Source organism: Orbicella franksi, chromosome 9 (assembly GCF_964199315.1).
Source record: "Orbicella franksi chromosome 9, jaOrbFran1.1, whole genome shotgun sequence".
Taxonomy (NCBI): domain Eukaryota; kingdom Metazoa; phylum Cnidaria; class Anthozoa; order Scleractinia; family Merulinidae; genus Orbicella; species Orbicella franksi.
This window is the reverse complement of record NC_138153.1, coordinates 10,065,940-10,093,064: the sequence shown is the minus strand read 5'-3', so window position 1 is coordinate 10,093,064 and position 27,125 is coordinate 10,065,940. Positions and strand designations below refer to the sequence as shown.

The following is a 27,125-nucleotide window of genomic DNA, read 5'->3' as shown; positions in this document are numbered from 1 at the left end:
CTCGGGTTGCTAGAGGTCAAGTAATGGTCATGGAAAAGAGAGAAAGTAAATTCTTCACGGTCAAGACAAAGTCAGAAAATGTTTTATTATCATGAGTCAGGGAAAATTGACATTCGTTCTGTCAATAAATGGACTTCAATTTAGACTATTTGCCACTGTGTCGTTACGCACATCACTGATTGCTTATCTAGTAGCAGTGTGATCTCAGCAAGCTGGTTAGCGTTTTTCTCAGAGGAGATCACTCCTAGCTCCTCGTAAACTTTACGTTAATCTCATTATCATCAGATGGTCGCCATCTTTAAGATATAAGCTTACATGTGGCAGGACTGCAGAACTACAGATGTAACATTAATTATAGCGGCTACTACTTATAGTTCTCTTTGAAAAGTAACTTGTAAAGATATTCAATAATTTGTAATTGCATAATTTGGCAAGGTACTCCAAGTTACAGAACCTCTAATTTTCACCAACAATCTTTCATTTTAAGAACAAATTTGGTGCTTTGGAAGTTTATAGAATATTGTGCAAAAGTACAGTCGAACCCCTGTTAAGGATGGTTATTAAGTGTTAGTGCGCACACGTTCTGTGCTTCACGCAAGGCATGGTTTAACCACTACGTGCGCGCTAGGGTTGGCATTGAGGTAATCAACTACACTACCAAGTATGTGATGACGTAGACAACTGAAATGAAGCAAAATTTTCTTGTTGTGACCAAATCAAGTTAAATGAACATCTGCTAAAACCAGGAATACCAGAATAGCAGCGTATCGCTAACCACTAACTGTCGACGGCTTCCAGCTGGAAAACCAGCTGTTATCTGTCAAAAATTATACTGAAATCCAACTGTAAACATTTACATGCCGATGGCGTATTGTGCGCGCAAAACAAGTGCAAGAGGCGCCAATGTTTTACTTACTGGGGAGGTGACAGGAAAAAATGTAACCGCCACTGTGAAAGTTTCCAAAAAAGATTAATAATTTTAAAAAAATGCATGGTTACCACTACATTTTAAGTTATGAAATGGAAGTGATAAGCCTATTAAACATGTGATTAATTTCTGGTTGAGAGGAAAAGCTATTTAGACTGTATTTTAGCTGAACCAGAGGAAGGCTGAGATGCTAAAGCACTGTTGCAACAATTTTGTCATTAAGATCTTACCAAAAATGGTTTTTATGTTACCTTTTTTCAGAAAAATGCTGATGTCAGCATTTTTACTGGGATTCAAGGCTAATTATTGCAAAAAAATGTATGGTTTACCCCCATTTTTCTTTGGGAATTCTAATCGCCCTTACAAAGATCTACTTTTTCCGCATGGTCCAAATCTGGTGCAGAAAGCTTTGTATTTAGTAGGCACCATCCTTAAGTGGCCACCTATTAAACGGCCATGCCTATTTGGCGGCTAGAAATCAAAGTCGTGATGAGGGTTTTTCTAATGTTTTAACCTCTTTAAAGTGGTAGCCAGCCTCCTTTAAGAGGCCACTAAACATTTCTCCAAGGGTGGCCGTTTAATATGGGTTGAACTCTAACACAAGTGGAAAAAAATTTGGATAACATTATTTTTGCAGTTGTGATTCATCATCAACACTAACCCTGCTATGTATTTATTTTATTTTAAGTTTGCATCTTTATATTTACCAGTGCTTCTTGATTTTTTTGCTCTGCCTAATTCTTTCAACCTTTTGTAGACTGTCAGCACCAGATCCTCTTGAATTCTTAGTTCTCGATGAGAGGGTCTAATTTCTTTTCTACCAAGGCAAAAGTGCTTTGTTTTAAATTGATCACTTTTTCTTCCATGTTTTCGCCACTGTCTTCCTTATTGTTTCTCTTGTATTACTTATTGTTTATGGCGTGTTCAGGAACAATGGCAATTTCGATCGTCTTTGAAAGGGATGGCCGCAAAGGACAACTGGAAGCTGCTATTTTATCTGACATTTTGTACTTATATGTCCTGGCAAATTTTATTTTCATCAGCGTGGACAATTTAGCAATTTATGACAACTGATGTCTGTGCAATCCATGTTATTAAATACTTTCTGTTATATTATTCTATACATGTTGACTTTATGTTCTTGTAGAATCTCAGATGTATAATTTTATTCTGACTTCTGCTAGCCATTAAAGCCACATTGGACATTCTTTTGCTCAAGATTGAAAGCCTTAAGACATCAGACATGTTCAGTAAGCTTATAATAGTTTTATTCAAAAAGGCTCATTTTGTTGAATGCCTTTGACTTGAAAATGTTAAAAATGTATACTGTACTGTCAATTCTCACTCCTTGCAATAGCCAAGAGTATGCTACACTACACCAGCAACCATTACACCTCACACTCCTGCACCAGTGTCTAATTCATGAATCTGCTTGAAGCTAATGACTTTAGAAGGTGTTTGACAGTGGTGTTGAATCAATTAGGGAGCTTAAGCAACGACAATGCCGACACCGAGGATGACACCTAGTAAAAAATGAATTTATATTTTACAAGCAAAATTCGCGATTGCCTAGATCTGTTCGGTACACCAATGGCTCTAAAAACATGCTTATGCTATACATCCAACGACGGCGTTCAATTACAAATGGAAATACGAAAAATTAGCTGTTGTCATCCACGTTCCGCAGACGACGCAGAACTTGGTCATTTCACTTTGTTGTTCTGCAGAGGACAGCAAAGAAATGTACAATGATTTAAAATGCACGGGCACAGGTATTGTTTTGCTCATTAAACCTTTTGTTTTGTAATGTTCTCGTTGCTGTCGTCGGCGTGGTTTGCTTAAGTTCCCTAAATGCTTAACAGGGCAGCAGTCTAGACCAAGTGTACTTGGCCAAACATAATGTTCTTTCCATTTTGGACTACTAGGAACTGATCAGTTGACTCAACACCCTTTCATAGTTCAGTGGCTTAAAGTCACTTTGATATCACAGAGAATGTCCAGTTGTTATGACATGGCATGTGAGCTTGGTACATGTACAGTGTAGGTGGCCTTTTCGTTAGAGTAAGCATCTAATTTTCACCATCTCTTATGAAAGAATCATGCAAATAGGCCAGCGGAATGACCTACCAGATCATGAAGCATATCTTTTCTTTGAAAATTGTTGCCTCTTGTGTCTGTGTTACATGTCTGTGTATATTTTCACATCAAATGGAGGTTATCTTTAGACACTTGGGTACATATATATAATTATATATTGTCAATCAAAAAATTCAGAACCATTGTCCAGGGCTCTTGGTAGCAGAACACACAAGTTGCTCACTGTAATAAGAGCTCTATATTACTGCTTCAATAATTTGTTTTCAACACGTAATTATTTTGAATCATTTATTTCCAATAAATGATATATGTTTGTTTTACTAGGCTTTTCCTTCATTGATCCATCGAAGGTGGAAAAGATTATCATAGAGCTAAACGGCACCACCAACTACTCAATCAGCTGTCGCACAACAGATCCAAATGCCAATACAACATTGCTTCGTGGAAGCCAGGAGATACTCGTTGGAGGCAGAGTTACACTTGATAAGCAAGTCTTTACTATTCATGGTATCTCGTTAAGTGATCGTGGAGTTTACAAGTGTGAGGCCAGGGATAGCTTGGGCACTGTTGAAAAACAGGATGCTGTTATCATATATGAAATTGTGAAAGGTACTAAGTTTATTGATACAGTTATGACTCAGAACCTTTACTTGTAGGCTTAAAATTTTCTCCTACATGTAGGTTTAGAAATTTAAAGCAGAGGTAACATTTGAACCATAACATATGTACAAACATGTGGAACCTGTACATGAATATAACACCTGTATGTTGGGTGGTGTAATGTACACTGTACTGTCAGGGGTTTCATTAAGCGTTAGGCACTGGTCAGGAGCAAAGTGACTCATTTGACCACACTTTGTACATGTATATCTGGAGGAAAAAACTCGTCCTTATTAAATAATGGAAAATTTTCAGTTCAAAAAGTTTTTCCGGCCTGTTAAAACCAGTTGCCCTCCTAGTGAAAAATTAATGTTAAAATGAAACCCCTGCACTGTAGTACTGTGAATGTACATGTAGACCTACAGAAATTTATCAATGTATCAAGGTTGTAGGTCCTAATGTAATGTAAAAATGTAAATCTTATTTATAGTGGTCATGCACTTAGCTATACAAGCAGTAAGCTTAGCTAGTTTACAGGCATGCCCTGAAACAAACATTTCAAATAAACTTGACATAAACTTAACATAGTTAAAAATCCCAATGGGCAGGAGGCAGACCAGTTTGCTATTTACAAAGCGTGACCGTGGATTTGAACTCGGGACTACCGAGAAATGAATCCCAATTGTAACAGGGTGGAGGCCTTGAACCTGGGACCTCCAGATTACAACACCAGCGCCCTAAACCACTTGGCCATGCTGCCTTCGCAAAGCCTCCATGCTGCCTCCACACTGCCTCTTTGGAAGAAAATCAAGTCCACTTCTCCATAGACCCGCCCTGCATTCTAATGGCCAATGGTGGTGAGTCATGCCTGGTACTTTGTTCTGCGTGACTGTACATGTAGTACCCTAATGAAAAACTACAGCGGCTGTAAATGCTGCAAAATTATTAGCAAACTTAACTTGTTTTCAGTTAGTCAGTCAGTCAGTTGTGCAGTGTGTGCATTATTGTTTCTACATGTATATCATCTTCGCTTTTTCTTTAGAGGTCATACCATGCTGTCCAAAAGTGTCGCCAAGGAAAAAAGTTGTGGTTGCCGGTGCAAGTCTCAATTTCACTTGTGTAGTTGATCACATGTCAAAGAGTCTTCCAAAGTACCTGTCATTCAAGTGGTTTAAGAATGTAAATGGCACTTATCTGAAAATTCCTGACGAACAAACGTACCGAAAGAATGGTAGCACTTCAGTACTGATGATTAAAAATGCACAAACTACATTGCCAAATGGCATCTTGTACAAGTGTCAGACGGATTACAGGGAAACGATACGCAGTCACTATTCACGTTTGGTAGTATCTAGTGGTTAGTTTTATCTCCATGATTATTAAATCAAGACACCCCATTGAATCTATATGTATGAGCACCCCAATCTTAATTAAACTCATCACCAAAAGATGAGTTTGGGAACTGGTGCCTTGTACGATGTAGGTCAGCAGGGTGCCTGAACACTTTAGGCACAGCAGGGAGGTATCCATGGCAACCCTGCAAGTCAGATTTCACAGGTGTTACAATGTTGGACATTGTTCACTAAGCTGTCTCTGGGTTTTATAATAATTTCTTATGCCAAGCGGAGAAATTGATAAAAGTTAACTAGTAAAAAGACATTTTAGTTTAATTTGGCAATCTTGTGGATTCTTGGCTTTTCCATTTATGATGGCTACTATCCACTAACAAGACCTACATGTAGACACACCACCACCTACAGTGGTTGATAATCCTCATTTAATTTTATTTCCTTTAATTTGCTTTTTTTTTTTATTACTCCATAGGTTTTAGAAAACCATCAATCACCTATTTAAGCCAATCTGTTGTTGTTAATGAGCCAAGTAAGATGAAAGAGAGATGTGAAGCCAGTGGTTTCCCTGTTCCCAAAATTACATGGCTACAAAACGGAAAGCGGATGCCACTGTGTGTGAACAATGGAAGTAATAGATGTACTGGACAAAATTATCAAGTAATAGAATCAAGCAGTGACGAGCATGCTTTCTCTCAAAGTGCTCTTAGTATTGAGCCCACAATGTATCCAAGGGACCAGGGAAACTACACATGCTTGGCAAGTAGCAGCGAAGGAAGTGTCAATATGACCATGGACGTTTTTGTCCACAGTAAGTACAATGCACGGTTATTAATTTTATGTGGTATGGTGCACTTACAATGTAATACCCATTACCTGTACATGTATGCATGCTACCTACGTGTACCAACTCTCACGTCTTACAATAGGGAAGAGTATCATACATGTACATGTGCACTAAACCTGCAAGTCAAAAACTTTGATCATATGGAGGCTCACACTTCTGCTAAGTACCAATTTCTTATTCATGAATCTGTTTCCAAGACACTTGTCAAACTGGTGGTGTTATTACACTGCTTAACAGGGCAACAGACTAACTGTACTTGACCAAACAAAAATAATGTTCTGCTTTCCATTTTGAACTACATTACAGTGCAAGGACAAACTCCAAATGATCTCTGTTACACCCACACTATTTATAATTGAACAATGATCAAGTGATACTTTCTACAAACGTTTTTCCAAAGACTGTTCATTTGGATTAATGGCAAGAAGAGACTAATTGCCCCAGGGTGTACCAGTGGATTAAAATGAACTTTGATGAGTCACCTTAACACTCTCTCTTAATTCATTATCTGAACAGTGTCCATTTGCTACAGTGTGGCATGTAAATTGGCATGTCAGTCAAGTGTCTCCAAAATTATGTGCTTGCATGTATGTATGAGTCTGTATTGTATTTCTTCCCTACCGATGGAAGTCCTTGTGTATACTGTAGGGTTTTAAAACAGTTAGAAACTCAAGGCACTTTTAACCAGGAAGAATAATCTGCAAAACTATTCATTTGATAATTGTTATTTTATAATATAACCAATATTAAATATTGATTGATTTTTATTTGGCCAACAGCTCTGCCTATTTTGGATAAGGTCAGATCTTTTTGGATAATAAATGAAATTTCTTGCCAAGTGAACAGATCCAATCCATTACCAAAAATCTCCTGGCAACGTCAGAATGGCTTGTGTTTGATCCACAACCCCAAATGCATGCCAGACAGTGGCAGTTGGCAAGACATCTCTAGTAGTGCAAACTTTGTTATCACTCCTGGTATTGATATTGCAACACTCAAGAGCACTCTTAAAATACCTAAAAATGCCCAGTCAGCATTTTTCAGATGTGAAGCAAGGAATGTAAGAGGAGTTGATTTTCACGTGATGAGTTTCTTCTCAAGAGGTGAGTTGACAGTGTAGTATTATTATCTACTTATTAACCGAGAGTGAAGTCTTTATGGGAAAATCTCAAACCAAGACCTTGCTGTTTTGACTGAGTGATAATGGGTTCTTTACGGTAAGGTAAATTGGGAACAATTAAAACAAAATGTGTTGTGTTCCGAGGCAAGATATGTTAAGTACTTCTAGAGTGCCTGTCTCCAGGTGACAGGTCCAGTTTCCCATCTAGCAGGAATGAGTGCTATTGCTTATCACTCATTGCTTCAGTTATGGCACCATTGAGTGCAAAGGACAAAGATGATAGCAGTATTGCTTCCTCCCTTGAATTGAATGCTTCTGTCGCAAATTCCACCAAGAGATGAGCACTGTCTTGTCCAAGGGCAAAACACGAGGACCTTAGAGAGGCTCAAAGCTGGATGTCTTTTGATTACCAACCAGATTGAATGCATAGACTGCGAGTAGTCTCTCTTTTGCTCTAAAACCCGTGAGGAAGAATGAAAAACTAGTGAGTGTGTATGTGTGACTGCAAGCAGGACATGAGAGGGATGAGCAGCAAAGCAGCAAGCCACTAGTGCAGGCAACATTTTTTTTACCAATCAAATATATATTTTGCACCCCCTTTTTCCTGTGAAAACTTATGATGAAATCAGATACATGTAGGAAATCAAGCAATTTCAGCTTTTAGTGGACAAACACCTTGTACCAGAATAATTTTAGGTATTTAAAAGAAGATATAAATAGTTGCCTGAAATAGCACTGAAAACAATTTCCCATGGGAAAAAAAAAGTTCAGTGTAATATTGTACAAACACAGGTAAAATTTCATCATCAGGCTCATTTCACCAGTACTTTCAAGTGTTTCATATGAACTTCAAAATTTGACATTAATATTTTGGTGTTGTTAGAAATGATTTTTTTTCAAGAGGATATTTAAAACAGTTGCACAAAAGTTTGCAAAACGACGTAAATAATCTTGGTACAAAGTTTTGTTTCACTTGTTACTCAAACTTCCAGCAGATTCCTTCTTAAGGCCCTTAAAAGACCCACAACTTTCTCTCCCCCCCCCCCCCCCCCACCTATTAAGTAGGTAGATGGAATTAAAGTGCATATGACATGAAAAAGATTTTTTGCTTATTTGAAAGGCCTTTCAAAGTACAGAAGAATGGAGTTTTTCTTTTTGAAATATCTTTTTTCGTTTTAGAGATATTGACGTTTTTCTATTATGTAAATTAGATCAGTGATGACGTCATATTGTTTGCAACTAAAAATGGTAAAATACTGAAGAAACAATATCTCTAGAAATATTGAAGCAGTGTTCTTGAAACTTGGCACCACAAATGTACATCACAAAAGAAACAAAATGACACCCTTAGGGGTGTTGCCATTGCAACTCTTTCAGCTGCCATCTCTTTCTGTCAAAAAAAACAAATATCCTCATTTGCAACCTCTTAAGTGAGACAAAGGGTTCTACTTGGAACAGACATAGTTCCCATATTGTCTTAACTCCCATCATTAGATTGGGTGGGGTAGATGGTTCTTGGTGTAAGACAAAAACTGGGAATTTCAGTTTTTATTAAGACAGCACCAGTGGCAAAACTGTTGTCATGGCAACAGCATTAAGGGTGTCATTTTGTTTCTTTTGTGATGTACATTTGTGGTGCCAAGTCTCAAGAACACTGCTTCAATATTTCTAGAGATATTGTTTCTTCAGTATTTTACCATTTTTGGTTGCAAACAATATGACGTCGTCACTGATCTAATTTACATAATAGAAAAACGTCAATATCTCTAAAACGAAAAAAGATATTTCAAAAAGAAAAACGCCATTCTTCTGTACTTTGAAAGGCCTTTCAAATAAGCAAAAATTATTTTTCATGTCATATGCACTTTAACTGTTATGCTTTTTTTGGGAATTACCAATTAGGTGTCGACAGGATAAATATACAAGTTCCTTCAAAGGAATATGACGAAGATCAGACCTTGAGAGTCACATGTTTTATGGTGTGCAAAGGCGCTATGCTTGGCTGGTACAAAGATGGTCGAGCGTTGTCATCTGCTTCTGACCCAAGAGTAAATATAACTTTTGCAACAGAGAATGACAGGACATCAACAGAGTTAGTGGTGGAAAGACTCTTGGCAAATGATTCTGGGATTTATACATGTGAGGGAATAGATTGTATTACTGGCCAACCTGTGAATATCTCAGAAGAGATTCCAATCAACAGTAAGTTATCTTATGTATTTGGATAGCTACATGTAGTTAGCTAACTAAGGACTTCTGATTAGGGAAAGGTTGACATGGATAACTGTGAACTTGGAGGCCTTTTAACTCCCAAGTTGGCTTTACTAACACTAAACAGTTCTTTTTACGTCCGTTTTGGGAATTTGAAAATATACACATCTAGACAACTTCCCTGAGATTTAGTTCGTCATATTTCGTTGCTCTACAATCCCCTGTTAGCACGGGGAATTCTCCTCTGTTAGTCTTCTTGGCTAATGAATAAAGTTTTTGTTATTACAGAGGATCACCATTGCTTAGATTAACATTCTTTCATTATTCCCTTCTTTCAGGAGTTTTTCCACCAAGCATACTGTACTTTCACGACCAGAGAGTATATAATCAAGATGCTGTAGATTTGTTCTGTAACATCTCGGCTCATCCAGCTCCAACTGTACAATGGTATAAAGGCAATTCCTCCCTGGAAGGCAAAATTGAAGAGCTGGATAGATGGGTGTCCTGTGACCGTCTGGTGCAAGCTTTCTATCGTGTTAAAGGTGATGTTGGTAAACTCCGTATTTGTGATCCTCAGAATGCTCTTCATACCGGCTTTTACACCTGCGTTGCTGTCAATAGGAGAGGAGAGAGTAATGCCACTGCCTTTCTGGATGTTCTGGGTAAGATTGCTTTTCAATTGTTTTTCCAGTTTGTCTGTCCGTAAATTTTGGCCATCTGACTGTCTTTCCATTTGTTCGTCGGAATGTGGACTGTCCGTCTGTATGTCTGGCTGCCAGTATGTTTCTGTCTTTCTGTCTGTCTGTCTGCCTGACTGACTGACTGACGAACAAACGGATGGACAGACTGACGGACTGACGGACGGACCGACTGACTGACTGACTGACTGACTGACTGTAAGTACATGCCTGCCGGCCTGTCTGCTTGTTTGTCTGGCTGTCTATCTCTGTCTATCTGCCTGCCTAACTCTCTCTGTCGTTCCGTCCGTCTGTCTCTCCTTCTGTTAATGGGACGTCATCTTGAAACATTAGATAATTCTTAGACTTCGAGGAGTCCCTCTTTCACTTAGCCCGTCGAGCGTGACCATAAGATTTGATAATAAACTCCAAGTGAAAAATGGCCGTGCGAAATCTTGGGGGTGAGAAGCCCTTCTTGCCCCCAGGATTTGGCGCGGCCATTTGCGTCACGCAAGTTATAATGACGTATTTTCCTGACGGAAAATGAAGGTTCGTTTCTTTTGTTTCCAACAATATTTAGCGGATCCTGTGATTTTCAGCCCAAAAATGGACTCTCAAACTCAGTCCGTTAAGCTTGGACAATCCTGGAACATAAGTTGTCAGGCCGGAGGAAATCCAACACCAACAGTGGAATGGAAGAGAAAGAATGGAAACAAATCGATGACCCGTAGAGAGCGCGGTAAAAGCGTTGTTGTCTTGTCTATTGATTCTGTGGTTGAGGACGACCTGGGAATCTATTTTTGTGTGGCAGCTAATTCAAAGAATGTGGCGTATGCGTATGTGGAACTAGGTAAGATAGTCGGTCATTGTAGAATCTGGTACCCGCGTGATCCCTGCATCATGGGCGACAAACAAGGGTGATGCTTACAATATTAATAACAAAAAAATATCTTTAACCAGGAAGCAACCTCACCCTCAGGTGGCTGTCAGGCTGGTCCTGAGTACAAATAAAAAAGAAAATAAACACAAAATACAAAATAAACAAACTGTGTAATGGGTACAAGTAAAACTTGTAGAACAGTAGCTAAAAATCGTTAGGTGTAAAAAATTTTTAAAATGTCTACAAGTACAAGAAAATCCTAAGATCTAGTTAATTGCTATCCCTAACTCTAGGCCAAAAACCAAGCGTAACTCAAAAACTAACCCTAATTAAGGTGGCTCAAAACAGTTTCCAACACTTAGATTTTGATGGGTCGTTATAATCACTCTTTATCACTTGATGCTAAAATCATGGTATCAAAAAACTGCCCAATCATTGATGAACACATTTTTATCATTTTCGTGACGCATTAGATTACCATAGCAACAGTATGACCTCCTAAAATTACCCTTAATTATAGCTTTAGGGGCTTATAATTCAAAAACGGCACGGTGAATTTTTTTTTATGTTATCACCTTTTCATAAGCATGACGCAACTTTTGGCAAAGTTTAAAAAAATTCTGTAGGTAAGGTTAAGAGCCACCTTAAATTTTCGAAAATGTAATTTTCTGGGGCACGCACATTTTTTCTCACATTTAGGTTCTGCATGATTTTTTTTTTCCGTGGGCAGTAACTTGTGCAATAACTTTTTTAACTTCAAAAATTGGACCGCGATATTTGAAAGCACGTGCTCGATTTTTTCCCACAGTTCCCCTTGCACTATTTTTTTTTTAGCGCCACCACCACCATTCGCAAAAAATAATGGTCCGTCCCTAATTCTAATAACATCAAAAAGCAAGAAGAATTGTTCTCCTTTCTTTCAGTGTCAGGTGCTTTACCATCTGAGCCACCTCCACAAGGTCTAAAACCAGAGATCGTCATTGGTGTGGTCGGAGGTGTTCTGTTTATTTTTGTCATTCTTGGTGTTGTCTGTGGCGTCTTCTTTCATCTTCAGCGAAAGCAAATTAAAGAATACCGCAGTCAGTTTTTCCCGTACGTTAATGAGCGACTTCAGGTAATGTGTGATTTTCCATCGTCTAAAGGCAAATAGAAACTGGAAAACGTTTCATGTCACGTCACGTCAGTGATGTCTTGTCATCATTTTGGAGACCCTCACTAAAACGTCCGTACCCGCAACCCAGATGTAAGCTTCCTTCATTTTTTTTTTAGGTGCTGCTATCGAATGGTTATAGTAAGAGATCAACCAGTCAGAAACACAGTTGTATTTGTGAAAATCTTAGTCCAAGAACATAATAAAGCACAAAAAGTAGTAAACACCAGCCCTTAGCTACCTCCTCCTTGTGACAAGGCCCTGCATGACAGAACTCTGGCGACAGTCAGGCGACTCTGGGGATAAGAAAATATCGTTTAAGGGCTATAGGTGTTGTAATAGCTGTTATTGCAGTTGTAAGCGGTTTGACACACAAACGAGGCGAAAGGGTCAATTCTGTATCGTATTGACCCTTTCGCCTCGTTTGCGCGCCTTTTGAAACAAAAGAATATTTGACCGCAGAGTCAACTGCAATAGCAGCTGTTGAACGGTATTAGTTAAGATCAGTAATAATGCCATGAAAAACTGAGTGTAACTTGGGGCCTTTCAAGAGAGCTTTCAGACGTGGTTTTAATCAGCAACTGCCAACTCAGACTGGAGTAACGGTCAGCAGAAAACCACTTCATGGTGTTTTAAATACTTAACGTGTCAAATTAACATTTAGATTATGATTATGAAATCGAGAGCGAATAATCTAATTGTTTTAGTAGAATTCTTACTAAAATTTACTTCAAATAACAGTGTCCGATTATTTCTTGACGTATTATTAAACTGTGCGCCTGAGAAAGATTGCTCGGATTGAATTTTCATTTAAAATTGAAGTTGTGTGCGCGCGTGCATCAGTTTTTTCAATAATTTCAACTTTTTAAAAGTCAAGAAACCGTGAATATCCTTCGTGTAGACTTCTCAGGAATTTAATTATCCATTTGCATCAAAATTTTCCTCCAAAACTTTGGAAAAACGAAAAAAACGTCGCCATTTCCTAGACGACCTCCAGCCACTGCGCACAAATAGCTGATAGTGTGCAATGGCTCAGCCAATCAGATTACAGCATTTGCATTAGTATAGTAGTAGAATTCTACTAAATAATGGTAGACGAAAGGAGTTTGCATGCCTTGTATTGTTGCCATGTATATTACGATCACTCAGCCAATCAGATTGCAGCATTTGCATTAGTGTACTAGTAGAATTCTACTAACAAGTTTAAATGCTGTCGTTTTCAGGTTGATCCCAGTCGCACACTCCATGAACAGTGTGATAATCTAGCGTACGACCCAGATTGGGAATTCCCAGAGGAGAGGCTGATTCTTGGGGAGGTGCTGGGGTCCGGAGCCTTCGGGCAGGTCATCAAAGCAGAGGCTGTTGGGATAACGGACTTTCATCCTCGCGATAAAAGCGCCGAGAAAGTGCGGCGACGCTCCAAAATGCTTCGCCGATCCAGCAGTAGCAGAATGTACCAGGATTCTAAAGGACTACCTTATATGAAGACTACTGTAGCTGTGAAGACACTCAAAGGTATATTCTTGAAGTCTTGTAGATGCGCCTTCACTGTTCATTTTACTATTTTTGGGGGTGGAAGATGCTCTCCGGCTAGCCTTGAAATTTCATGGGGGGGGGGGGGGGGATGACGAAGGAGGCGTGTGACACGGAGATATCTGCGGTGGATTTCAGTTCTCTCCTAGCACTGTACTTGTTGACTCTGTTTGTGGTTTGCCGGAGATTAAGCCATGCGAGGCCAGAGCTACAAATATCGCCACAGACCTTCATGTACACAGTAATAACCAGTCCAACTGAAAATGTTTCTCGTTTTAAGGCCATTTTGTAGAGAAATCATTAACCCTGGGAGTAGTTTCAAATCGTTACATCTGGCGTTTCAATATTTAAGGGAGGGAGCACCCATAACGCAACAGCAATTTCCAAGAAATGTGTTTTCTTTTCTTGGCTCATATCGTTCACAGAAGTTTTCAATTTACAGCCTTTGTTATTGATAAATTAAACCTTAGAGCCTGTTCCTTCATCTTTTTTCCCCACGTAGAAGTTAAAAAGTAACAACGACATCAGTAATTATCGGCTAGAGATTTGACTTTTACAAATTAAACCCAAAACTATCCTGAAGAAATTAACCGATACGTATGAGATTCATTGGAAGAATTTTTAACCATCTTCTACATGTGTTACATTCTTGGCAATTTAGCGGGAGCCACGATAGCAGAGTACAAAGACCTTGCTTCAGAGTTGAAGATCCTGATCCACGTTGGAGAACACAAGAATATTGTGAACCTCCTGGGAGCTTGTACAAAGGGAGATCGACTGCTTATTATCATGGAATTTGCGCCGCATGGAAACCTCTCGAAGTTTTTGCGAGGAAAACGAGATATTTACGAGCCGACTTGGGGAACTTCGACAAACAACCCCGATGTTGAACTTACCATCAGCAACTTGGTAGTTTACGCCTATCAGATTGCTCGTGGGATGGAGTTTTTGGCATCTAAGAAGGTACGGGTCAGCCGAAAGTGTCATGATTTATGTACATGTAATAAAAAACAAGGAACTCTCCTTCTTTCATTCATGTTCTTTTCATTCTCGTCAGGCTGTTTTGATGTGCCATGAAGCAAGGACAAAATGACGTCTAATTTCAATGCCGCATTGTGTGCGCTACTCTTGCAAACTGTCCCCGCTTCAACATAGAAACGAACCAATATCTGCTTCGTGTGCACCAGCTTATCTACTGTCCCTATGTAGGCATAAAGGGGCTGTTTTCCTGCCTCACGTCCGCGCAACATGTGCCGTAGTGGGCGCCTACCTTTATTCTCACACGAGAGCAGGTGACCTGGGAGGTGTTAGAATCACGCAATCCAATTGTTCGTGCGTGACAAAACAAGGGGAATTCATCGAATTACTTGTCGCTTTGTTTGAGAACACTGAATCACGTTTTGATCTCTCTGTTTTCTTTGTTTTTATGTAAACAGTGTATTCACAGAGACCTGGCGACCAGGAACGTCCTTGTTGGAGAGGAATATGCCATAAAGGTCGCCGACTTTGGTCTCGCTAGAGACGTTTACAAGAGCGACATGTACGTGAAGGCAACAAATGCCGGTGTGCTACCTGTCAAGTGGATGGCATTAGAATCTTTGTTTGACAGGGTTTACACAGAAAAAAGCGATGTGTAAGTTTTTTTTTTCTTTTTACGTAAAGGCCACTGATACTAGATAAATGCAGACAGTTCTAACGAAATAGGGAGCTTTTTTTTGGCGAGAATGAACAAAGGTTTGCTTTAGACGAAATATAGCCGAATTTCGAAAGTCTTGTCTTCAGTGCTGCGAAAATTTACTCTGCCTTGCGAAACTCTCGGACGAACATTCGCCAGACTTGACGAAATCTCGTGCGAAATTTTGCGTTGAAGTCTACAGAAAATTCGATTTAAACTTCAAGCAAAGTTTCACTTCGCTTTAAGTCTCACTTGCTCGAAATTTCGCTCGCCTAAGCGTTAAAATCAAATGCTCTCGCCTTTCATTGACGGGAATAGTTAGGCAAGTTCTCTTGATGCAACAGAAAAAGTCACCGTACAAAATTTCTCACTGTTGCGATTCTACTCGCTCTCACCCTCTGAGAGGAGAAAGTGAGAACGAGCGACCTCGTACCCTACTGATTCGCACCGTAAGCATGATCTTAGAAGTTTTAAAACATACAGTCCTGAAACATGCTAAGACCTTAGAAAACCAAAATTGTATTAAACCAGCAATGTACATTAATGGAGAGTGTTGTTTGTGCAACAGTTATAAATTTTGTTACAGTCACATTTATTTTGGAGTTTTATTTTCGTCCATGGCGGAGTTATTCTCAAGGGGCTAAATTATGCCATTTTATTTGGAAATAACAAGAACTTCTTGCTGCCACTGAAATGTTAGATCCAGTCACACGAGAGTGACTCAAGTCTATGATTGAGGAGTTATTTTCTGTTATTTACAGCCACTCGTCCACCGTCGCCGCTTTTTCCCTTTTTCCCGTTTTTTTTTTTCCTACACCCTTACCCCAGCCCGAACTGAGTCTTCAACTGCAAAGCAGAGACATTATTTCAGTATCGTGCAGTGGAAGCATATATTGAACCGGCGAGCGCGTTTCTTGAGCATGCGTCGGACTCAGGGAGTAGAGGAGAGGCTGAAGGACGAGTAAGGGTAGAGGGGTGGGGTGGAAAAATTACATAGTGCAACTCCCGTATGGCGGCAAAGTACGCGAACAAAATTATTCAACGATTACCCCGCGCAAACGGCTGCAGGCTACACTGTAAGAACTTAAACAGGTGGTCTTATTTGGGACCTATCTTTGTCAAAACTACCTGACACACGGTGAAATTATGTTGCGTTCAATCTTTCAGTTGGTCGTTTGGTGTTTGCTTGTGGGAGATCTTTACGCTGGGCGGTGCTCCATACCCTGGCTTACCCACAGAACAGCTACTGGACTTCCTAAGTGAAGGCCATCGCATGGAACAGCCTCATAAATGCCCTCTCGACATGTACACTATTATGCGGGACTGCTGGGAACAGAATCCCGATATACGACCTACATTTGCGCAGCTCAGTGAACGAATTGGCAGGATAATTGAATTACACGCGTCTAAGGTAATGATTGGCCGAGACACCGAGCAACAGGCCAAGCACTGAGGCCTAGTTTATATGTCGTATTTCAGACGCGTGTATTGTTTTGAATCAGCGGAGTGCCGGGACAAATGGCAAAGTAGAGCATCTCGTTCCTTCCGTGTTTCATGGCGCAGTAGTGACGAGATTTCATTCGACGCGGCTTCTATATGACATATAAATTGAGTCTAATTTGTGGCAACAGAACTTGAGGTTTATGCAATCTGTTTTAGTCATTCTGTATTTAGGCCTTGTTATCATTAGCTTCCCCCCAAGATTTATTTACTCCAAACACGTTTGAACGAATAGAAGCTTAAGAGATAGAGAAGATTTTGTAGAGAGGGGGAAATAAAGTTTTTTGTTACTTTTTTATTATTTTTTTTACGGTACTTCGATCAATAAAGCGTTTTATAAAGGGATCGTTCTTGAACACAAGTACTAGTAATAATATTTCTCATAGAACTCGAGAATACTTTATGTGCATTTTTGCCCAGATTGCTACGGTGAAAAAAAAATGCTGCACCAGCACCACAATCCGTCATTAAGTGTTTTGTTTATGAAGGAAAATCGTGGAGGAAAGGAGGGACTTGCAAGGTTATAGGGAGAGTTACATGCGAAGCAGTAGAACTAAATAGACGATTTCTTGTGTTTAGTTAATTTTCTCTAGTATTTCAACTCGCAAGGCTCGATACGATGGCCTCACGGTTATTGCGCTTGACTCCGAAGTGAGCGGTCCGGGTTCGAGCCTTGGCCAGGGAACTTGTGTTCTTGGGCAAGACACTTTACTTTTACAGTGCATATCTCCACCCACGTGTATGAATGGGTACGAGCAAATTTAATGAGGGGGTGGGGGGAGTAACCCTTAGATGGACTAACATCCCATTCAGGGGGGAGTGGAAATACCCCTAGTCGCAACTGAAACCGGGATAAGCTCCGGTCTGGTGAGCCACTTGGCTCGTATGCAGACTTTACCTTACTATTTCAACTCTTGCGGTGAATTGTCCTACATATAACATTGGTTAATCAAAAATCGTTCACTTAGGAAGTGAATTTGATCCATCTCTTATAAATATATTTTTTTCTTCTACAGCAAACTTCATCGGCTTACGTCACATTCCCAGAAGATAGAAATACTCCAAGGCATGCCTACTACTTGGATCCAGTCGACTCAGCCGGATCCGCGCTGCCGCTAACAGGCTATGCTGGTATAAACAGGTTAGTGTTGCAGCCTGATTACTCCAGCAATGGCTTCATTTTATAGAAATGTGGAGCTAACACTCTAATTGTTAATTGAAAAACGCGATTTGTTTGCTTCAGACAATTGAGTGAGGATATCGGGAACAGTCCCCTCCCTGCGTTACCGCGTGACGCAAAAGCAGAGCAGGACATGGAACCGCACGAACGACAAAGAATGCTGGGACCTACAGCCAATGGAAGCCTGTCCGGCAACGAGAGTGGAATAGGACTTGAGGAAGGTTACGAGGACGCGCCTGGTGTAACGGAACTCAGACCACTACGGGGTGTCTCGAGATTCGCGCCCAGCCTGACAGGGAAAGCAAAGATAACTTCGAAATCTAAAGAGTCTGTTGTGTGAGATAAAATGCGAATTTCGTCAATTTTCTGTGACAGTACTTAGATTGATGCTTCTTATAACACTGTACATAAGCGTAGTACTTGAGCATGATACAAGTTTTGGTCTGTTATAGAACTTGTGGACGACTAGGTTCACGTAGCTGGCGACCATAAAATCATAAGACCATAAGATCTTTCGTGATATCCAGAATTATTAAGGACGAGGTAAGTGTTATCAGCTCAAGCCGAAGGCTGAGTTCTGATAGCACTTACCAAGACCTGAATAACTCTGAGTATCACGAAGCGAGTTGTCAGATAATTATGTTATAACACACATTGTTGCAAAATAATTTGGAACATTTAGAATTTAGAACGTAACTTACATTCAGTGGTGGGTGAGACCTACTGAGCAATGAATGGAAATTTTCGATATTCTTGATCTTCAGATAATGTCTTTAGTACTTTCTTGGCTTCTCCGTGGATATTTTTACTATCTTCCACGTTAATTGTGCCCGACATTATTAACATTTTGCGTATTTTATAGTCGGAAGTGCGATCTTAACGAAAAATGTATAATTATATATAATATTTGTAAGTATGGCGACCACGCTCAACAGGTGAAAAAATGTCGCGGTCGTTTCGCAAAATGTTTCAAACTTACTCGCTTCATGATATAAAATGGTTGATCTGTTACGCACGTTATTAGCGATAAATAGCATTAGTCCGATTCTCCAGGGAAATTTCTGCTAAGAGATGTACCTTAGCCACGTTAAAAACAAGCACCCCCCGCCCAAAAAAAAGGTTTTTGGAAAAACAGACGAAAAAAGGTGTACCAACCTTTCGCGTTTTTTATTTTGTCATATTTTTATTTTTTGAACTTTCCCAACTTCCCGTTTTTTTTTGTTTTTTTTTTTTGTGGCCCATAGCTAGCTAAGTATTGTAAATTGTCGTATACCATTACATTATCAAATTCAAGGAGGATTGTTATAAAGCACAAGGTTTATTGAAAAGAAAGCATGTTATTGTAATGAGAACACGAGGAACACTTGAAAAATCCGCAGATTATCGAAAGTCAGCTCTTTCCTATTTTCCATACAGTTATATCGCCAAATTATATTATGTTGCGTGACGAAATATCACAGTATTGGGAAATTCCCATGCCGAGTGATTCGTGCATTCACTTTACGAAGTGAAATCCGGGGGGGAGGGGGGGGTAAGTTGCTCCCATATAAAAAGGTCAGCGGTTCTCCTCGTACCTTTTAGGGGTTAAAAAAGGGTGTTCAGGGGGTATAGCCTCAAAACATCCACAGCGGAAGCTTTCGCGGTACCTTTTTAAAAAATATGACAGAAAAAAAAAATATGACAGTAAATATTTGACACTCAAATGACTTTAATTTTGTCTCATCTTATACACCTTGAGTTCACAATTCATCAATAAAAATTTACACATTCAGTTTGGATAACGAGGCTTTTCACTTAATCGCCTCACATCTTGTTAACTTGGATGTGATATCCATTCCTCCTCAGCAACGTATTGGAAGCAATTGTATTTATTAAAAATTATGAAAGTGTCCGTTTGTTGTTTAAGGATTCGTACCTCTTGGGGGGTGAAAAAATTTCAAGCCACGCCCATAAAACAGGATGGGGTTCGTGTTAAAATTTCTGCCGAGCAGCCCCGTTCTTATCTCGTGGAAGCCCCCTCCAGGGGGGTGAGATTCGTCTTGGTGTAAAGTTCAGTTTCTTTTGTCTGGTGTACATATCTTCATAGTCTGATTTCTCTGTTGTCCACAACAATAAGGAAATAGTGAACAATATTATCGATCAAATCGTACAGAAACCTTAACATCTCTACAAAGTGATATTCAAATTACGGTTGTAGAAGCTATCTTGACGGGTAGGCGGCACGCGTCAGAAATTACACTTTTTGTATCGGAATCTTGCTGCAAATAGTTTAAATTAAAAAGGCGACTGAAAGCTTTCTAGCCCAGCTACATCCCTCAAGTTTAGCTGCTGCAATGCCTTGTCTGATGCCGTCACCTTCCTTAAATCGTTCAGGATTCAACTGTTAAGAAAATTAAGAGTGACCCTTAATTTTCAAGTTTGACCCATTTTTCCAAGTGTAACTCTTTTTTCGAAGTGTGAACCATTTTTCTAAGTGTATCACTATGCTTACTGGACTTTTTGAAGATGCTAGATTTAACCTTTTCTCAAATCTACACAAGTGTATTTCAATTGTGGAAGTCTATCGATTTGGACAGTACTTTGGTTAGAGATTCTCGCCCATATCAACTTTCTTTTCTCTAGTAAGTTCTCGCGTGTTTAGAAATGCGCCACACTCGCGGTTTTGGTGTCGGGATCTTAAACTATGTTTACTGGACTTTTTAAAGATGCTAGATTTGGTCCTTTCTCAAATCTACACGTATATTTCACTTGTGGTAGTCTGTCGCTTTGGACAATGCTTGGGTTGGAGTTCTCGCACATTTTTTTTTTCTCTCGCGTGTTTTCGCGCGTTTAGAGATGCGCCACACTCGCGTTTTAAGTGCAGGGATCCCAGCCAATGCTTACCTATCATTTTAAAGATGCTACTTTTAGCCCTCGCCCAAATCTACACACGTGTATTTCACTTGTGGAAGTCTATCGATTTGGACAGTGTTTAGGTTGGAGATTCTCGTCCATATCAACTTTCTTTTCTCTAGTAAGTTCTCGCGGGTTTAGAAATGCGTCACAAACGCGGTTTAGATGTCGGCATCTCAAACTATGCTGACTGGACTTTTTAAAGATGCTAGATTTGGTCCTTTCTCAAATCTACACACGTGTATTTCACTTGTGGAAGTCCATCAATTTGGACAGTGTTCAAAGTTAGGTTGGAAATTCTCGCCCATATCAACTCTCTTTTCTCTAGTAAGTTCTCGTGCGTTTAGAGATGCGCCACAGTCGCGATTTTGGTGTCGGGATCTCAAACTATGTTTACTGGACTTTGTAAAGATGTTAGATTTGGTCCTTTCTCAAATCTACACACGTGTATTTCACTTGTGGAAGTCTGTCGCTTTCGACAATGCTTGGGTTGAAGATTCTCGTCCATTTAGATTTTTTTTCCCTCGCGTGTTATTCGCGCGTTTAGAGATGCGCCACACTCGCCATTTCGGTGTCGATGTCTCAAACTATGCTTACTGGACTTGTTAACGATGCTAGATTTGGCCCTTTCTCAAATCTACACACGTGTATTTCGCTTATGGAAGTCTATCGATTTGGACAGTGTTTGCGTTGGAGGTTCTCGCCAATATCAACTTTCTTTTTTCTTGTAAGTTCTCACGCGTTTAGAGATGTGCCACACTCGCGTTTTAGGTGCGGGGAGCCCAACCAATACTTAGCTAACTTTTTAAAGATGCTACTTTTAGCCCTGTTCCAAATCTTAACACGTGTGTTTCACTTGTGGAAGCCTATTGATTTGGACAGTACTTGGTTTAGAGATTCTCGCTTACATCAACTTTCTTTTCTCTAGTAAGTTCTCGCGCGTTTAGAGATGCGTTACACTCGCGGTTTTGGTATCGGGATCTTAAACTATGTTTACTGGACTTTTAAAGATGCTAAATTTGGCCCTTTCTCAAATCTACACACGTGTATTTCACTTGAGGAAGTCTGTCGCTTTGGACGATGCCTGGGTTAAAGATTCTCGCCCATATCAACTTTCTTTTCTCTCGTAAGTTCTCGCGCGTCTAGCAATGCGGCATACTTGCGTTTTTGGTGTGGGGATCCCAAACTATGCTTACGGTTTTCTTTAAAAATGCTAGTTTTGGACCATCCCCAAATCTACACAAACGTATTTCACTCGTGGAAGTCTATCGATTTGGACAGTGCATAGGTTGAAGATTCTCACTCATATCAACTTTCTTTTCTCTTGTAAGTTCTCGCGCGTTTAGAGATGCGCCACACTCGCGTTTTAGGTTCGGTGATCCCCACCAGTGCTTACCTAACTTTTTAAAGATGCTACTTTTAGCCCTCCCCCAAATCTAGACACGTATATTTCACTTGTGGAAGTCTATCGATTTGGACAGTGCTCAAAGTCGCCGAGAACGGGTTACGCGCAGCGTGATTTTGACCAACGTTGGGTCGATTTCCAGGAACTTGGGCAATATATCTGAGTCCCAGGAACTCTAAACTAATTCGAAAAGACTTTGGCTTTCAGTGAAAGGGAGAGAGGAAAAATCTTTGAACGCTTGGTTATGAGCAGTCCGACCGAAAAATAGCCCCTCTTTAACTCACTTAGTGACTAGGAAGACGCCGAGACCGGGTTACGCGCAGCGTGATTTTGACCGACTTGAGGTCGATTTCCAGGAACTTGGGCGATATTTCCGAGTCCCAGGGACATTAAACTACTTCGAGAAGACTTTGGTTTTCAGTGAAAGAGACAGAGGAAAATTTTTTGAACGCTTGGTTATGAGCAGTCTGGCCGAAATATAGCCACTCAATGACTAGAAGGTCGCGGAGACTGGGCTACGCGCAGTATGATTTTGACCAACTTTGGGTCGATTTCCAGAAACTTGGGCGATATTTCCGAGTCCCAGGAACTCTAAACTGATTCGATAAGACTTACTTGATTCTTAGAGAAATGGACAGAGGAAAACTTTTTGAACGTTTGGTTATGAGCAGTCTGGCCGAAATATAGCCACTTAGTGACTAGAAAGTCGCCGAGACCGGGTTACGCAAAGCGTGATTTTAACGAGCTTTGGGTCGATTTCCAGGAACTTGGGCGATATTTCCGAGTCCCAGGGACTCTAAACTAATTCGATAAGACTTTGGTTTTCAGTGAAATGGACAGAGGAAAAATTTTTGAACGCTTGGTTATGAGCCAGTCTGGCCGAAATATAGCCACTTAGTGACTGGAAAGTCGCCGAGACCGGTCTACGCGCAGCGACATTTTCACCAACTTTGGGTCGATTTCCAGGAACTTGGGCGATATTTGCGAGTCCTAAGGACTCTAAACTAATTCGAGAAAACACGCGAATAAAAAAAGATACAAATGGGCGAGAATCTTTAACCCAGGCGTTGTCCAAACCAACAGACTTCCACAAGTGAAATAAACGTCTGTAGATTTGAGAAACGGCCAAAGCTAGCATCTTTACAAAGTCCAGTAAACATAGTTTAAGATCCCGACACCAAAACCACGAGTGTGGGGCATCTCTAAACGCGCGAAAACTTACGAGAGAAAAGAAAGTTGATATAGGCGAGAATCTCTTACCCAAGCACTGTCCAAATCAATAGACTTCCACAAGTGAAATACATGTGTGTAGATTTGAGGGACGGCTGAAAGTAGCATCTTTAAAAAGTTAAATGAGCAATGGCTGGGATTCCCGCGCCTAAGACGCGAGTGTGGCGCATCTCTAAACGCACGAAAACTTACGAGAGAGACGAAAGTTGATATGGGCGAGAATCTCCAACCTAAACACTGTCCAAATCGATAGACTTCCACAAGCGAAATACACGTATGTAGATTTGAGAAAGAGCCAAATCTAGCATCTTCAAAAAGTCCAGTTAAGATAGTTTGAGATCCCGACACCAAAACCGCGATTGGGGCGCATCTCTAAACGCGCGAGAACTTACTAGACAAAAGAAAGTTGATATGGGCGAGAGTCTCTCACCAAAGCACTGTCCAAATCGATAGACTTCCACAAGTGAAATACACCTATGTAGATTTGGGGGACGGCTAAAAGAATCATCTTTAAAAAGTTAGGTGAGCATTGGTTGGGATTCCCGCGCCTAAAACGCGAGTATGGCGCATCTCTAAACGCGCGAGAACTTACGAGAGAAAAGAAAGTTGATATAGGCGAGAATCTCCAACCTAAGCACTGACCAAATCAATAGACTTCCACAAGTGAAATACACGTGTGTAGATTTGGGGGAGGGCCAAATCTAGCATTTTTAAAGAGCACCGTAAGCATTCTTTGGGATCGCCACACCAAAAACGCGAGTGTGGCACATCTCTAAACGCGGGAGAACTTACGAGAGAAAAGGAATTTGATATGGGCGAGAATCTGTTACCCAAGCACTGTCCAAATCGAAAGATTCCCACAAGTAAAAAATACACATGTATAAATTTAAGAGAGGACCAAAACTAGCATCTTTAGAAAGCTCAGTGATAGTTTAAGATCCCGACACCAAAATTTCGAGTGTGCCGCAGAGCTAAACGCGCGAGAAAAGACAAGGGAAAAGTAAATTGACATCGTTAAAAATATCCTCCCAAGCGCTGTTCAAATCGATATACTTCCACAAGTGAAATGCACGTTGGAGATTTGGCTAAAACTAGCATCTTTAAATAGGTAAGCAAAGTTTGGGATCCCCACATCTAAAACGCGAGTGTGCCCCCACGCTTAACGCGTGAGAACACGCGGGAGAAAAGCAAATTCACATGTGAAAGAATATCTAACCCAAGCACTGTCCAAATCGATAGACTTTCACAAGTGAAATACAATTGTGTAGACTTGGGGGAGGGCCAAAACTAGCATTTTAAAGAGCTCCGTAAACATAGTTTGGGATCCCCACACAAAAAACGCGAGTATGCCGCATCGCTAAACGCGCGAAAACACGCGAGTGAAAAAACGATATAAATGGGCGAGAATCTTTAACCCAAGCATTGTCCAAAACGACAGACTTGGGGGAGGGCTAAAAGTAGCATCTTTAAAAAGTTAGGTAAGCATTGGTTGGGATCCCCGCACCTAAAACGCGAGTGTGGCGCATCTCCAAACGCGGGAGAACTTACGAGAGAAAAGAAAGTTGATATGGGCGAGAATCTCCAACCCAAACACTGTGCAAATCGATAGTTTTCCACAACTGAAATACACGTGTGTTGATTTGGGCGAGGGCTAAAAGCAACATCCTGAAAAAGTTAGGTAAGCATTGGTTGGGATCCCCGCACCTAAAACGCGAGTGTGGCGCATCTCCAAACGCGGGAGAACTTACGAGAGAAAAGAAAGTTGATATGGGCGAGAATCTGCAACCCAAACACTGTGCAAATCGATAGTTTTCCACAACTGAAATACACGTGTGTAGATTTGGGGGAGGGCTAAAAGCAGCATCTTTAAAAAGTTAGGTAAGCACTGGTTGGGATCCCTGCACTAAAACGCGAGTGTGGCGCATCTCCAAACGCGGGAGAACTTACGAGAGAAAAGAAAGTTGATATGGGCGAGAATCTGCAACCCAAACACTGTGCAAATCGATAGTTTTCCACAACTGAAATACACGTGTGTTGATTTGGGCGAGGGCTAAAAGCAACATCCTGAAAAAGTTAGGTAAGCATTGGTTGGGATCCCCGCACCTAAAACGCGAGTGTGGCGCATCTCCAAACGCGGGAGAACTTACGAGAGAAAAGAAAGTTGATATGGGCGAGAATCTGCAACCCAAACACTGTGCAAATCGATAGTTTTCCACAACTGAAATACACGTGTGTAGATTTGGGAGAGGGCTAAAAGCAGCATCTTTAAAAAGTTAGGTAAGCACTGGTTGGGATCCCTGCACTAAAACGCGAGTGTGGCGCATCTTCAAACGCGCGAGAACTTACGAGAGAAAAGAAAGTTGATATGGGCGAGAAACTCTCACCCCAGGAGGGGACGCAAACGACTTCTACTGTAAGTATCTCTTCCTGGTGTTTATTTGTTTTTGTTTTTTTAAAAATTTTTTTTTAATTCTATGAGAACAGGGCTTTATTCCTCTTAGGCTGTGGGTGTAATTCGTAAAAACACTGAGTTTTTGTAAATCGTTTAGAAATTCTTCGTTCCCGTTCAAATTTATGTTGCTGGCACATGGGTGGACACTTTATATGTAGACCGTGATGTAAGGTACCTTAAACTATTTTTTCTGTTCATGATGCACTGCTACGTTAGTCTGCTTTATAAATATTTAACTGCTCTGGTCGAGTTTTTAATTTCAATATGCATATGATTAAACGTTCTTTTTATGCGTTCCCGTTAAAAATGATGCAAAGTTTTCAATTTTAGTAATTTCAATTTGAAGAAAAGGTCCTGTTAGTACCTTCTTGTTACTTGATGAAAATTTTGCGGGGTTGGTTTTACCTGGGCGCTTCATGACGCCTCCTGGAATAAGCTATACCTTCCCTTCCCGTACGTTATTCAGGTTATTGATTGGAAAAATAATTATACTTTTGAACCTTAGTTCCTCTATTTTAGGGGATGGGTGGGCTCACTTCTTTCGGAGTTCGTTACTTGCCGACTTTTACGATTCGTTGCGTGTACGAGCCATTGGCCAAGCGATTGGCCACGCCATTGGTAGCCGTGCATGTTCACCTAAAGCAGTGACAATCTATTTTAGCCCCATGTACTAAGTTACTCCTCGCGCTTTTTCTTTTTTCCCTCGGCTGTGTAATTGTGCGATATTTTCTACACGATAACTTCAATTGCCGAGCATTATAATACTGCACGTGGCTCCCACTGCCAACGACATACTCAGACAAGTATTCCAGATCATCTGGGATTTTACTCCTTAAGATCTGTTTTAGATTGATTAATCAAACGCTCCTTTGCGCCAGGACAAGCATCTCGATGCAAGCTCAGAGTTTATTGTGATGGCTTTCATTGGGTAAACAAGACATTTACGTCTGCTCACCGCGCTCAACATCCATTCGTAGGCACTTTGGTATCTTCAAGTTCAGTTCGTAGATCTGAACTTGGTTCAGGGGGAGAAGCAGAGGAAGGTGCATGTTGTGTAATTCGTTCATCATTGCGGGATTACTGGATTTATCGGCATTCCCCGGTTTTGTCCGCTCACGTTTTTTTCCTGCCCAAGTCTTTCTTCACGTGTGTTTAGACGTGATCCGATATATAATAGGGAGCTTAAGCAAACCACGACGACGACGACAACGTGAACGTCACAAAACAAAAGGTTTAATTAGCAAAACAATATTTGTGCACGTGTGTTATAAATCGTTGTACATTTCTTTGCCGTCCTCTGCAAAACAACAACGTGAAATGTCCAAGTTCTGCGTCGTCTACGAAACGTAGACGACGACGGCTAATTTTTCGTATTTCCAGTTGGAATTGGACGCCGTCG

The 27,125-nt window shown here is 40.5% G+C and overlaps 2 protein-coding genes across 2 annotated transcripts in view; both read left to right on the top strand.

Annotated features, from left to right (window-relative positions):
• LOC145498347 (fibroblast growth factor receptor 1-like) overlaps positions 1–20,307 on the top strand; it is a 21,249-nt gene extending 942 nt beyond the window's left edge. Inside the window, exons 2-15 of the mRNA XM_081478269.1 lie at positions 3,350–3,634; positions 4,668–4,982; positions 5,450–5,785; positions 6,601–6,924; positions 8,844–9,143; positions 9,491–9,814; positions 10,410–10,679; positions 11,633–11,823; positions 13,083–13,374; positions 14,054–14,355; positions 14,829–15,025; positions 16,235–16,478; positions 17,584–17,708; positions 17,811–20,307. Of these exons, the coding sequence (XP_081334395.1) occupies positions 3,350–3,634; positions 4,668–4,982; positions 5,450–5,785; positions 6,601–6,924; positions 8,844–9,143; positions 9,491–9,814; positions 10,410–10,679; positions 11,633–11,823; positions 13,083–13,374; positions 14,054–14,355; positions 14,829–15,025; positions 16,235–16,478; positions 17,584–17,708; positions 17,811–18,087 (3,782 nt within the window). The 3' untranslated portion in view covers positions 18,088–20,307. The remainder of the gene's footprint in view (positions 1–3,349; positions 3,635–4,667; positions 4,983–5,449; positions 5,786–6,600; positions 6,925–8,843; positions 9,144–9,490; positions 9,815–10,409; positions 10,680–11,632; positions 11,824–13,082; positions 13,375–14,053; positions 14,356–14,828; positions 15,026–16,234; positions 16,479–17,583; positions 17,709–17,810) is intronic.
• Positions 1–27,125, top strand: part of LOC145498382 (uncharacterized) — a 397,197-nt gene that overhangs the window by 155,630 nt on the left and 214,442 nt on the right. The window lies entirely within an intron of this gene.